Consider the following 14074-nt stretch of genomic DNA (forward strand, 5'->3'; position numbering starts at 1 on the left):
ATGCTGACATGCTAACCACCAAAATACAAAAATATACGGGTAAAAACCCTTTAAACTTGATCCGTCATGGAAACATAGATTATAATTGTGAACTTGAACATGGATGCACAAAATATCACATGTATTCTGGTCGAGGTATCATTTGAGCCCAAATTGAGTTGTTCACATGTTGAGTAGATGATGACAAATGGCGAATGATAATGGAACTCTCGAATGATGACATGACAGAAATGACAGTTTCACAGGAAGTTGAAATATCTACGTGCTAGTTATGTAGCTACTGGTGTAAAGCTTGTTAAAATTGAAAACAGTAACGACCATCACGGCCATCTTTACTTTTAACTTATTTTTTCATTTCATTTTAATTTAACTAAAATAGAAACAATACTAAATGATGAACTTATCATTTTCTTTTATTTAATTCATTATTATGAATCAAACTGTCATCCTTACTTTACAGTATACTTAGTGTCACTAACTCCAATTCAGTCGAATCCGGGACAACGCTCAAAAAATACCTGAAATCCGGGACTTTTCAATGAAAATCGGCCCATTTCTTTTTGAAGAGGATAATTAAAATACAGAAACGAGAAAAGTCCACCGTTTTAGTTCTCCTAGAACTATAATACCACGATATAAAATGCATGCGTTCTAGATGAGGTATTAGCATTACACTCTAGAAATTGTCGACTTTTTTTCGTCCCACCAAATCAATTTGATGTGAATTCTTAGAAGTATAACGCATTCAAAATTTCAAAATAGAATTTTACCAAAACGTTAAAAATTCGGATGGCCCGGATGCCTTGTCCGGGACGCGACTTCGTAATTCGGGCTATGTCCCGGATTTTTCGGACTAGTTGGTCACACTAAGTATACTGCTTAAATCTTTCACACAGACATTATTTTAAATTTGATCTGTTATCTATAGAAGCCAATATTGGAAATCTTCCATTTTATTGCGTCTATGTTTCATTTTAAATTAACAACGATTTTCAAAGAAATATTTCTTGCATTATATTCGCTTCGTCGTCTTTTGTCCAATTACTCTTCAAATTAGATACAGATATGGTAGGTTGGTTCTTGAAATTGACGGCTACGTATCTGTTACTAATTATTTTTAAAAGGTTGTTAGCTGTATTTGGTTTTGATGGATCTGCTGTTGGCAGACTTTTTAATAGAGATATACTTTTCTGCTAATAAGGACAAAACCACTAGTTGCTAGTTAGCTCTCTGTTTTATGTCGGTGGGAATTGCAAGCCTAATGTACGAGGTCTGTTCTGATAAGGGTTTTAATTAATTTCTATCTTATAGGGTGCCCTAAAAAGGATTGCCAATTGATATTTTCTATATTTCTTGAGTTCGTCTACAAGAAAATTTGTATGAAAAAATTACAAAAAAAAATAAATCGACAATTTTTTAATTATCTTTAAAATGATAGCCAATCGATTTGTTCCATCTTTGAAGGAAATGACGATTTAATATTATACAGTACCTATGTAAAGCCTTCCTGTTTAAGTACTACATAGTTCTTAGGTACTACAATATAGCCCAAAATAAATAGTACTGAACTTTTAATTACGTATTAGTAGTTCTCTAGAGCTGCTTGTTTTTGTTAAAATTGCTGAAGATTTACTTTTCCTTCATTTCAACTGCAAAATAAGTTACTAACCGGCCTGTCGTAATTTTAAATGCCATCTTTTTTGTTTTCCTTACGCTTATATATTAAAAGATTAATCGAGATCATATAAAATTTATTCATGAAAATGCAATTTATAGTTTAATTTAAAGTCAGCACTATTTATTCCTTTTTCAAAACAGCCCTGCCGTAAATCTCATTCAGAAGTTACTTTATCAGCATTCTTACCAGGCGTGTATTGTTTTTTTATAATTACCGACGAGTTCAAGAATGTAATAGTAGAACAAAGTAAGTTGAAATTTGCAATTCAATATTAAATAGTCTTTTACTTATAGTATGTGGTTAGTTTTAGGTACATCAACGTAGGAACAAAAAACACCGGAATAAATTGATTATATATATATTTACCTACTTGGCGTCGACTTTGTCACTGTCTCCGCAAATTTTGATATACATGTTAGAGTTCTAGGCTTCCTAGGCACCTGAAATTTTCAGAATAGCTCAGAACTTGCTAACAATGCAATATTTAACTGCTATTATATGGATACATCTTTTCTTCTTCTTCTTCTTCGTGTGACTAGGATTACTCCTGTTTGTCTGCCTCTTATTCTGTTTCAGTTGTTGTTGACTGTACATTGTCTTTCCACTTTCTGGGCGGCCTTCTAACGAGTCTTCTGCTACACAGCTTGTTGTTTTTACAGATGTTCGCTAATTTATCTGGTTCCATTCGGTTTACATGTTTGTTCCATATTTTCATTATGGATAAATCGATTTTTTTAATTTCAAACTAATTTAAAAATCTGAAATCGATAATTACAAATTGATGGTGGCTCAGTGGTAGAGCATTAGACTGCAGATCGAGAGGTCTCGAGTTCGAAACCCGGCTGTTGCGTATCTTTTTTTTATTTTTTTTAATTAATAATTAAAAGTTAATATACTTAAAGTTCATATTTTATAAGTTAATTATTATATACAATTTTAAATGTTTTTTTTGGTTTATACATATAAGTTTAAATCCGCTAGAGAAAATATGCCTCTAAAATAGTCGATTACAAAATTCTTTTATGACAGAAATTCAAAAAACAAAATAGTTTATAATTTTATATTGGGTCCTATAAATATTGAAAACGTTTTATCATAAAAAGTTCTTTTTTATAAAAGTGTAATTATTAAATACTAGGATACTATCGACTTGCAACTTTTTGCATTGTGTTTGAGATGGCCCCAGGAAAAAAGTTTATAACAGAAAAAGGGGTGTCTACAATATACAGTGCATAAAATATATCCAAAATGCATGCAATTTTTGGGACCTTACCGAATATTATGAAAACATGACGATGTATGGCATACATCAGTATGTTAAGAGTCCGATTGTATTACTGGAGATATTTTTGGGGTCGCTGAACTTGAATACTCCATCAGAATCGAACCCACGGAGCACCTGGTGTCCAGGGTTACTGCTAAGGCACGTCATATTTTGGAGCTGCTGAACAAGAAGGACTTTAGACGCGTCTAACGGTGCATACCTCATATCCGAGAAAATTCGAATTTTTAAGTTATAGGCTTCATAAGTATGATCAAATCTATTTCCTATGGAAAAAACGGTTTTTTAAGCTTAATAACTCCTGTAATACCTTCAGTTATCATATTCTTATGCGTCAGATACTACTTGTCAATACGTTTCAAACTCATGTTTAGTGATTAAAATCGGTTATTATCAAGCTACAAAAGTATAATCCAATTAACCATTATCGCCGAAATGGTTTATGTAGTTGTAGTGGTTACAACGCTAAATTTGATCGGCAATCCGAGTTCATTTAACGGCGATCCCAATATTTTTTTCGGTCTATTTGGAATACAAAAAAATCTAGTGTACATTCGATGGACGATCATTTGGGAGATAATGCGACAAGGGCGACCATTTATAAAGCTTAACGTGTAATCGAGAAACATTACATTCAACTTCATACATTTAAATTATAAATAACTTTGAAAAAATTCTGATACAAGAATGAAAAACCGCTAAACGCCGTAAAAATGAGTGGCGCATACAATATTCCAGCTACAAAAGATCTGATATGAATATTACGTGGCGCGAAAATGTATTTTCATTTTGATGGAAAATAAAATTCTAGTTTTATTTGAACAGATATTTCCATAATATTTGCTAAATTTGAAATAAAAACGCGCCACAAAAGAGCTTCAAAATTCAAACTGTATCAAAGTTACTCTTTTGTGACGTGTTTTACTTTAAATTTAGCAAATATTATGAATACATCTGTTAAAATAAAACTAGAATTTTATTTTCCATCAATATGAAAATATATTTTCGCGCCACGTATTATTCATATCAGATCTTTTGCAGCTGGAATATTGTATGCCCCACTCATTTTTGCGGCGTTAAGCGGTTTTTTATTCTTGTATTATTAAACAATGGAAGCAGAGACTTTTTAATGGTTATGTGTTATTAACCATAGAGGTCTCACTACTAGGTAGAAGTATGTACAGTTTCTCATGACGCACTCTGTATACATGTACCGGGTGTCCCAATAAGAATGGCTCTCGGCCATATCTCAGGAACCGTTTATAGTACAGCTTTGAGAAAAAAATATTTATAACAAAAGTTGCATCGGGAAAAGCCTGGAAATGATTTTCATAATTGTAGGTCCACCGCTAGAGGGCGTAATGGAATATCAAAAATTAAAAAATCAAAATTTTACAAAATTTACCTAATGAAAGGGCACTGGAAATCCAATCATCGTATTTTTCATAAAATTCTGCGCATATTTGGTTTCTCAAGTTTAAGTCTACCTTTGCAAATAAGAGGTGGGGGTGAGTGGGAAACTTCTTATGAAAAATGGCTGTAAGTCCATTTCTGCTAAATCGAATTTTGCATACTTGGTCTTGTTGAAAACAGCTCTTTTTCGTCAATGTAATCGTCTTATTTTCGAAATAGCCTAATAAGTATTATGCCAGCAAGGAGGCGTTATTTAATTATTTTCAGAAATCTAGTTTTCTTTGGAAAATATTAAATATAAATATGCATTTTTAATCTCGTATTACAAAATCAGACCAAATTAGCAACATAATACCGAAAACCGCATGTTGATACCTTTTTTCTATCTCGAGATATCTTAAGAAATGTGTAAATTTTAAACGTAACTGTTACTGTCACAGGTAAAGGAGGTTAAGGAAAAGTAGTGTGCTAGAAAAAACAAATAAACATTTTCCAGACGTAAACGTATATAATTAATTAGAACAACAATAAGACAAACAACACTATAAAATATAACAAAGAAATAAAAGCAACTACTTACTTAGTCTTAGTGACTGCCTAAATGTTCAAATTGTTACCCATCATTTCCGATGCAAGCATCTTTCAAGAGTAGATTGAACAGCAGTCTCAATTTCTGCTTTCACAATGCTTTGAATGGCGTTTCGTATTCTCTAGAGCAGTGGTTCCCAACCTTTTTCGGCCTACCGCCCATTTTTCCAAAAACAAAATACTTAACGCCCCCCTTAAAAAACTCTTCCATTCTTAAAATTAGTAACGCACTTTCATTCACAATTGTTTTACCTTTTTTGGGTCAAAGGCTACCTTAAATATGATTCGACGGCCCCTTAACTAATCCAAGCAACAACAAATTTAAAAAAAAAATGTTTTATTCAAAAATACAGTATTCATGTATTGATCAAACTTTAACTTAAATAACGTAAGAGCACCGAATTCCGACCGGTTATAAGTGGTATATATAAAATTGTTTGAAAGATCAATTCCGAATCATTGAAATTTAAAGTAATTCTGTCTATAAGCTATTATGCATTATTAATTCTTACTAGAGCCAAATTTATAATAATAACAGTAGTCATTTCAACAAAATTGCTTATTTAAGAAACCAAATGCAAAAATTTCGCAAATAGCCGTTTTCCGTCCACATTAATGATTTTTTCCCAATTCCGTCCACAAGAGTACCGTTATCCGTCCTATTTATTTAGTTATGACAAAAAAAAACCCATTATGAATAATTTTTAAATAAATTTGCAAAAAAATGGCCAAAAAACAAAACAAATAATTTAAAAATAAGTTTTATTTAAGTACAAAGTTTTGAAACGAACTTAATGACTGCAAATGAATTAAATAATAAAAAAAAAGACTTCATTTTTTTAGGTTTTCAATTTCTGGAACTTCATAGGCGCCGCGTTTATTTATGAGTGAAGGTCTCGCAATCTTACAAACTACATCATCAAAGTCATAATTTAAAATGTCATCTCTATCTGGCCATTTCCAGTACTTTCCATTCATAGTCATACTTTTAACTCTCAAAGTATCATTGCTTCGTTCCAGAACTACACCAGGGAAATATTCACTGTCGTACTGAACCAACACAAAATCGTCCTTTGAATATATTTCTATATTCTTTTTATTTATGTTTTCCGTATTATTATTACCAGTATCTATGCCTGGTGTGTGTTTTGGAGGACACTTTTTCTTTTTTGCTTGTTGAATCTCTGTTTTTGCTTTCCTCTTTCGGATTCGTTCACATTTCTCATTTTCTTTTTCCTCTTTTTCTTTTTTGAGTCTTCGTTGATGTTCCATAAATTCATCACTTATAGCTACTGTAGGATAAATCTTTGGTTTTTTCCTTTCCTTGGTGTCTTCTGTGCTATTATTTTTTTTCTTTGCAGAACTTTCCGGCCAAAATAGTGCTTTTTTGAAAGGTGTTGGATATTTACTATTATTCTCTGATGTTGTTGTAATTTGCTTAAGTGGGGTTTTTTCTTGATTTTGTACTTGTCTTTTTTGATCAGAATAAACTATACCTATTGAATCATCTTTTAATGGGCTATTACAAGGAGTTGTGTTTACTATTTTGTTCTTAGGTGGTGTTTTTTCTTGGGGTGAACTTACTGCTAAATAATAGTCTATATTCTCACAATCATTGTTCTTGGATGCTGATGGACCAGGTTTTGGCGAACTAGAATTGCTATTCTGTGAAGGAATTAAGACCAATGCTCCATCTGCTTTGACTGTAGCTTCAATTGTATCATTATTGCAAAACCAAAAGTTTTCATCGAAGTGTATGTCAACAATGGTCTCGTTAGCAGCATTAATTGGCAAATTGTTTTCCAAAGTTTTATCATGATCGACATTTTGTGGATGAAGACTCTTCCAGAAATCATACAATGCTACATATTTTTCTTCTAGTTGGGCCGCTGATTCAGCAATCCTAAAACGGTTAACAACCTCTGGCTTTAAACGTATCTCTACCTCTCGAAGTAGTTTAGAATCATAAACATTAACAGTTGTAGTGGATGTTGATTCAGTTATTTTATCATCAGAATCTTTTTGTTCTATTGGTTTTATTAATTTTGAATAATCAATGCGATTTTCGTTAAACGGAAAGAGTCCACATGATTCAAATGCACTTTTTATTATCGATGTACAGACTGTAGCCTTCAAAGTTTTGTCTAAGAGTTTTGCAAACTCAGCCCGTTGAAGTTTTCTTCCGTTATTCTCCATACGCCAAGATCGAACATCTTTTCGCCAGTTATTTTTAATGGGATAAAAAACACCAACATCTAACGGCTGTAATCGGTGAGTTGCGTTGGGGTAAAATGCTGTTAAAATAATACCTTTTTCTTTGCAGAATTCAGTAATAGGCAGATTGATGTGGGAAGAGTGTCCATCCAGAAACAATATCACTGGGAGTGGAACACTGTTCTTTTCCAACCAGGGAAAAAATACATTTGTAACGTATTCATAAAATGTCTCACTTGTCATCCAACCAGATTCAGAGTGCCCAACTCCCCACTGGTTTGGCATGTTCGTTATTATTGCAGCTGACACATACCGTTTGTAGGGATACAAAACTAATGGCGGAGGTACAGAACCATCAGCTCCAACAGTTAGCAAAACTGTAAGACATTCTTTTTCGTCATTAGCTATGCGACTGTATACCTTTTTTGCACCTTTTCTAACCAACACTTGTTTTTCTTGAGGGGATAAATAGAAACCACTTTCATCACAATTGAATATTCTCTTGGGGTTTTCAAGAATGTGTAAAAAATTCATTTTTGTCATATAATCCCGAACTTGGGTAAACCAATTTCTTATATTTTGTTCCGTAACTGCGGCTCTACAAGAAGATAGTGATTGTGGAACACGTTTTGAAATTTCTGGATGACGAGCGAGAAAACCATTGTACCATTTTTTACCAGGTATGTAATTTTTAAATGGGGTTTTTCGTTTCAAATTTTGAATTAGTTTTGAAACAGAATCAACAAGTTGAGATCTTGTTACCGGGAATCCCACGTTACCCATTTCGATTATCCATTTTATAATCAAGTCTTCTTCGGAACTGGACAAAACTGTTGGCCCTCCAATATTGCCCGGAGTTTTGTACTTTTCTTTCATAGTATCTAACAAAGTACTTTTAGGCACATTGTATATTTTGGAGGCTTGTCGAATACTTAAACGTTTCAAATTAATATCTTCTATAGCTTTTTGGATATTCTCTCGGGGATACTTCATCCGCTTTTTGTATACCATAGTTGCAGATAATAAAAAACTGAAAAAAAAATATTTTATTAGTTTTTATTTTATGGGGTCGGTAACAGGAGTTTGAGGTAGCTCTGTCCGTCCACCATGGACGGATATAGGACAGAAGGTTCCTGTGTCCGTCCAATTCCTTTAAATGAGTTTTACTAATTAGATAGTCATTTTTATCATACTTGATAATACAAACTGAGAGGAAGAACTACCATAAACATTTTTTACAAATAAAAACTAAACCAAACTTACACATTAAATCTAGAATAGGTAATAAATGCATCATTCTTGGGTTAAATTTTAAATTGAATTTTCGAATTCACTTAATAGTTGACACTAATTTTCTTAAAATGAGTTGTACCTATAATAGGTCGTATTTAGGTTTTTAAACGGAGCAAAATATATATTATGGTTAAAATATGTCGGATTATATTATTTAACTAAGACTTATATTTACAAAGCGTTTGAAACTGAAGGAGTTAATCCCTAATACCGTCCGCTAGGACGGTATCAAGAACCCCTTGATATTCTGCATTACCCTATTCCGTCCACTTTAATTTCGGTAATAAAATCTATTGTTCGAAAAAAATTACAAAAATATATGTATATTTACAATAAATAAATATGAAAGATTCTAATAAATAAGTAAAAACATAACTGTTAAACGTAGTATCTATAAAATATGGAAAATAAGTATTCCTTACCTTTATGTTTTTTTGGAATCAGTATAGCTTAAAACAAGACATGCACTTGCAATGAACTGAATCGCACTGACAACAGTAAACGTAAAATGTCTGCGTGCTAAAAGTAGAATGAGTGGGGATATAACCTATCAAAAATTCTACTCGGCCGTCTGATTGCGACGAAACTCTGAGGTATAGAGCGCAATTTCTTTGTCGGACGGAATTGGGAGACCGGACGGTATACGGTGCTTTTACGTATACTGTTATATTTCTATTTGATATGAAAATTAAATTTTGATAATTATAAACAAAATTCACTTTGATATAAAATATTTTTAATTTTCTCAACCTCGGGCATATAAATTTAGAACAACCTGTATACAACAAATTGTTATATTTAATTTTAAGAAGTGATTAGAATAAGCGTACGAAACTCGGAACAATGTGCTTAGATAAACAAAGTGAATGACGCGTACCATTATCGTTCTTCTCGGAAGGTCGATCATTAGCCTATGCTAAATAAAACTCAGTGAAATAGATGATAGTTCATTATCGTTTTTCGCGGAAGGTTTCGATCATTAGCCTATGCTAAATAAGACTCATTTGAAAGAGAGAATAGGTCATTAAAATTTGTAAATAGTTAGAAAGTATTTTAGAATGGGAATTAAATATTTTCTTTTGAAATCCATTAAGCATATTTAGAAAGATTAAAAATTGGTTTTGAGGAATATTACGAATGAGAGTTGGTGGTGGAAGATTGATTTGTGAATCTGGAAGGGATATTTAGAAAGTAGGGGAATGGATGAGAAAGTGAGATCAGAATGTTTTGAGCTGTCGAGAAGTGAAGTCGAGTAGTAGACGGTAGTGTACGGAGAGTGAGAAAGCCGATGTAGTTCCGTAAGTGTGGAGTATCTATCGTGGAACGAGAAGTAGGCCAGGTCGAGAGTAAAAGAACCTCCTTGAGCCAAGAGTGTCCCGGTAGCTGATAGCAGTTTCGAGAAAGGTAGAACACAGCATCACGACAGACGCAGGAACGAGAGCTATACGAGCTAGTTTTTCAAAGGAGAACATTACTGGAAGCCAGGACGAGGTTTGATCGCAGCCAAGGATAGCAGGAAACGGGTCTTGTGTGAGGACATTTTCAGTTCACCAGGAAAAGGTCAGTCTCATTTGTTTGGACATGAATGTATGGGTTTTTCGTATTAAATTCCACATAAAAAATTGAATAACATAATCAATAATATCAGAAAAGCTTCATCAAACTTAAATAGAGTTGTTCCTAATAACTCCTAATAGTTAAATGTTAATAAAAACTTTCAATTGAAAACCAAAAGGAAATAAGATTCCCATTTGTAAATGTTATGTTTAAGAATAATAAGAAATAGCAAATATTAAGCATTGATTGCCTTTTAAATAAAATAAAAAATATTTTGATTATAATTGTAACCCATATGTGTATTTTTTTTACTCTTTTCTTTTCTATCCCGATTAGGAACCATTAAGAAATATTTAGAAGCCACGAAAGTAAGTAATTAATTTATAATTCGCCCTGAGATTGAAAACATATTGATATGTGATCTGGTTAATTAATTAGATTAGTATTAATACATTGATTAAATTAAGTGACATATAAGAATATTATCTCATATCAATAATCAAGATCACATCAATACATATCATAAAAAACAATATAATAATAATATAACATTTTTAATGAGAAGGCTGAGCTTGATCTAATGATAGTAATCTGTCAATATTTGGTTCCATACTTGTCATCAGCAATCTTAAATCAGCGCGCTCCACTATGGACAGTCTACTTCTCTTCTTTGTTAATAAATTGCTGACTATGCTAAATCATCTTTCGGCTAAATACGATGAAGGAAAGGCAATGAAAAACTTCTTTGATGCAGCCCATAAAGCTGGATATAATACTGAAATTTGACATTGCAGCCAAAATTCTTGATATCCATTTTTAAATTTCACTTTTAACTCTTCATTTGTTGACAATTCTATCAATTCCTCCTGTAGTGATAATTCTGCTGTTTCTAAACTTGAGAACGGTTCTAGCACCCAATCTGGAATAATCAGACCAAGGATATCCTGAAATCTATTTCTAAAATCTTCTTAAAGTGCTTCCAAGTGCTAGCAATATACCAGAATGTCTTCATCATTTGTCTCCACAGAGGAAAGATTTTGAAACTGATGAAATTGTCTCCGACCCAAATTTTGCCTATACAAATTAAGTTTTGACACGAACGAGGAAATAATTCCTTTTGCTTTGATCAAATTCAAATTATCACCTTGTACCTGTAGGTTTGTTTCATTAAATTTATCGTATATATCAGTTAAATAAGCAATATCGCTCTTAAATTTTAATAAATTGTCTCTCAATGAATCATCTTTGCTTTCAAAAAACTCTAAAACTGAGTCAAAGAGATCATAAAATCTTTTTAGACAGGTACCCTTCGAAAACCATCGAACTTCTGTGTGCAACAATAAACGATTAAAATTCTCGTCGTTTTCATCACACAGTTTTCTAAACAATCTATCATTGAGAACACTGCTTCTGATCTTGTTAACTGCAGTAATTACATATTGTAGTGAACAATGAAGGCGATCACTAAGATTTCGTTTATATTTTCGGATTCACCTTCTCTATTTCTGTGTGAGAAGCGAAAAGCAAAGTTGTTAGAAGCAAAGAAGCAATAAGTTACTTTAGGGGGGCGGCAGCTGTTCCTCAACGCCCCCCAAATTTTCCTTGGACCCAAAAAGCCCCCTTATCTCTCTTCAACGCCCACCGGTGGGCGGTACCGCCCCCGTTGGGAACCACTGCTCTAGAGTCTAGATAATATCTTCTCGAGTAGTGGGCCTAGCGGCAAAAACAAGGTCTTTAATCCGACCCCATAAATAAAAGTCTAAAACAGTTAAATCTGTTGCTATTCAATCTACTCCTGAAAGAGTAAATGCTTGATCGAAAATGATGGGCAACAATTTGAACATTTAGACAATCACTAAGACTAAATAAGTAGTTGCTTTTATTTCTTTGATATATTTTATAGCGTTGTTTGTCTTATTGTTGTTCTAATTAATTATATACGTTTACATCTGGAAAATGTTTATTTGTTTTTTCCATAGCACACTACTTTTCCTTAACCTCGTTTACCTGTGACAGTAACAGTTAGATTTAAAGTTTACACATTTCTTAAGATATCTCGAGATAGAAAAAAGGTATCGACATGCGGTTTTCGGTATTGTGTTGCTAATTTGGTATAATTTTGTAATACGAGATTAAAAATGCATACTTGTATTTAATATTTTCCAAAGAAAACTAGATTTCTGAAAATAATTAAATAACGCCTCCTTGTTTGCATAATACTTAGTAGGCTATTTCGAAAATAAGACGCTTACATTAACGAAAAAGATCTGTTTTCAACAAGACCAAGTTTGCAAAATTCGATTTAACAGAACCGGACTTACAGCCTTTTTTCATAAGAAGGTTCCCACTCACCCCCACCTCTTATTTGCAAAGGTAGACTTAAACTTGTGAAATCAAATATGCGCAGAATTTTATGAAGAATGCGATGATTGGATTTCCAGTGCCCTTTCATTAGGCCAATTTTGTAAAATTTTGATATTTTAATTTTTGATATTCAATTACCCCCTTTGGCGATGGACCAACAAGTATGAAAATAATTGATGGATTCGACCGTTACTTGATGGAAGTTCATTTTATCTCACAATAAAACACTGAAAAACGTTTGTTTTCTATACTTCCACAAAATTTATTACAACTATGTTATTACTACAGCTGTTTCGGCAAAGTGCCTTTCTCAAGTGATATATTTTACAATGTGTTTGCCTTTTTAAGTCTTTAACTGAAGAGGTTGAGGAGTGGGGAGCTGTTTGTCTCGAGTTGGTCATTCAGAATTATATCTGTATTTTTCAATTTATTAATTTCCATTGATTCTAAAAGTGATAGCTTAAGGCCTTTATTTTGAATATGTAGAATTTGAAACTCTTCATTGAAAGAATGATTATGATCATATGATCGGCACTTCACCTTCTAGATCATAATCATTCTTTCAATGAAGAGTTTCAAATTCTACATATTCAAAATAAAGGCCTTAAGCTATCACTTTTAGAAGCAATGGAAATTAATAAATTGAAAAATACAGATATAATTCTGAATGACCAACTCGAGACAAACAGCTCCCCACTCCTCAACCTCTTCAGTTAAAGACTTAAAAAGGCAAACACATTGTAAAATATATCACTTGAGAAAGGCACTTTGCCGAAACAGCTGTAGTAATAACATAGTTGTAATAAATTTTGTGGAAGTATAGAAAACAAACGTTTTTCAGTGTTTTATTGTGAGAAGTATGAAAATAATTTCCAGGCTTTTCCCGAGGCAACTTTTGTTATAAATATTTTTTTCTCAAAGCTGTACTATAAACGGCTGCTGAGATATGGCCGAGAGCCATTCTTATTGGGACACCCGGTACATGACAATATGTCTACTTGAAAACATATTTCGTGTGAATTAAAATATGATACCGATCTTGGCAAAGAGCGGAACAATGTAGTAGATATGCCAAAGGGAATTTACACAAGTTACTCAAGACTGTTAGTGTTAAACCATCTTGGAATGTAATTTTCCCCCATACAACGTTTAATTTGAATTCAATAAAGGCCTTAGATACACCGACGAGATAAACGAAGAAGTGTTTCCTCTTCGTCTAGTTAGTTATACAACTTCGTATTTCTAGCACGTAGATAACCATTCATCAGAAGGTACAATACCGTACGTGAGATGCTGTACAACAACATATATTTTTAATAAAATTTTTCTCTTCGTACATTTCCTCAACACCGATTGCTGGATGTACACTTTTAAAACACGGGCATGGAATATGCATCGAGAACTTTCTATTCCAAATTCCGAACAAAACTTTCAGTTTACGGTTTCTGCGAACGGAAAATGGTTAGTGGGGTTGAACTTTATGTTATTAGACTAAATAAACGAACACTTGCTGTGCAGAAGTTACTTCAGGTTCATGTACTTACTAAATTGTCTGTTTAGGTTTCTTTTACACGTTGCAAATCATAGGTGATCAACAATATATTGTAGATTGTAGAGGAATGAGTAAAAAAATATTTTATGTACTTTTTTTTTGAAAAATTTTTATATTGGGTAGTTATTGCGCA

The 14074-nt window shown here is 32.8% G+C and overlaps 2 protein-coding genes across 2 annotated transcripts in view; one reads left to right on the forward strand and one right to left on the reverse strand.

Annotated features, from left to right (window-relative positions):
• Positions 1-14074, forward strand: part of LOC126886691 (muscle M-line assembly protein unc-89) — a 554873-nt gene that overhangs the window by 225745 nt on the left and 315054 nt on the right. The gene's annotated exons all lie outside the window — the stretch shown is intronic.
• LOC126886692 (uncharacterized) lies at positions 5707-9119 on the reverse strand. The gene is made up of 2 exons (XM_050653688.1): positions 8891-9119; positions 5707-8205 (listed from the first exon to the last, which is right to left on the reverse strand). The coding sequence occupies exon 2, from the start codon at positions 8184-8186 to the stop codon at positions 5793-5795; it is 2394 nt and encodes a 797-aa protein (XP_050509645.1). The 5' UTR covers positions 8187-8205; positions 8891-9119; the 3' UTR covers positions 5707-5792.

This window comes from Diabrotica virgifera, chromosome 6 (genome assembly GCF_917563875.1).
Source record: "Diabrotica virgifera virgifera chromosome 6, PGI_DIABVI_V3a".
Classification (NCBI taxonomy): domain Eukaryota; kingdom Metazoa; phylum Arthropoda; class Insecta; order Coleoptera; family Chrysomelidae; genus Diabrotica; species Diabrotica virgifera.

Coding starts and splice junctions, on each gene's coding strand:
- LOC126886692 (XM_050653688.1), bottom strand. CDS start 8,186: ATGGTATACAAAAAGCGGATGAAGTATCCCCGAGAGAATATCCAAAAA.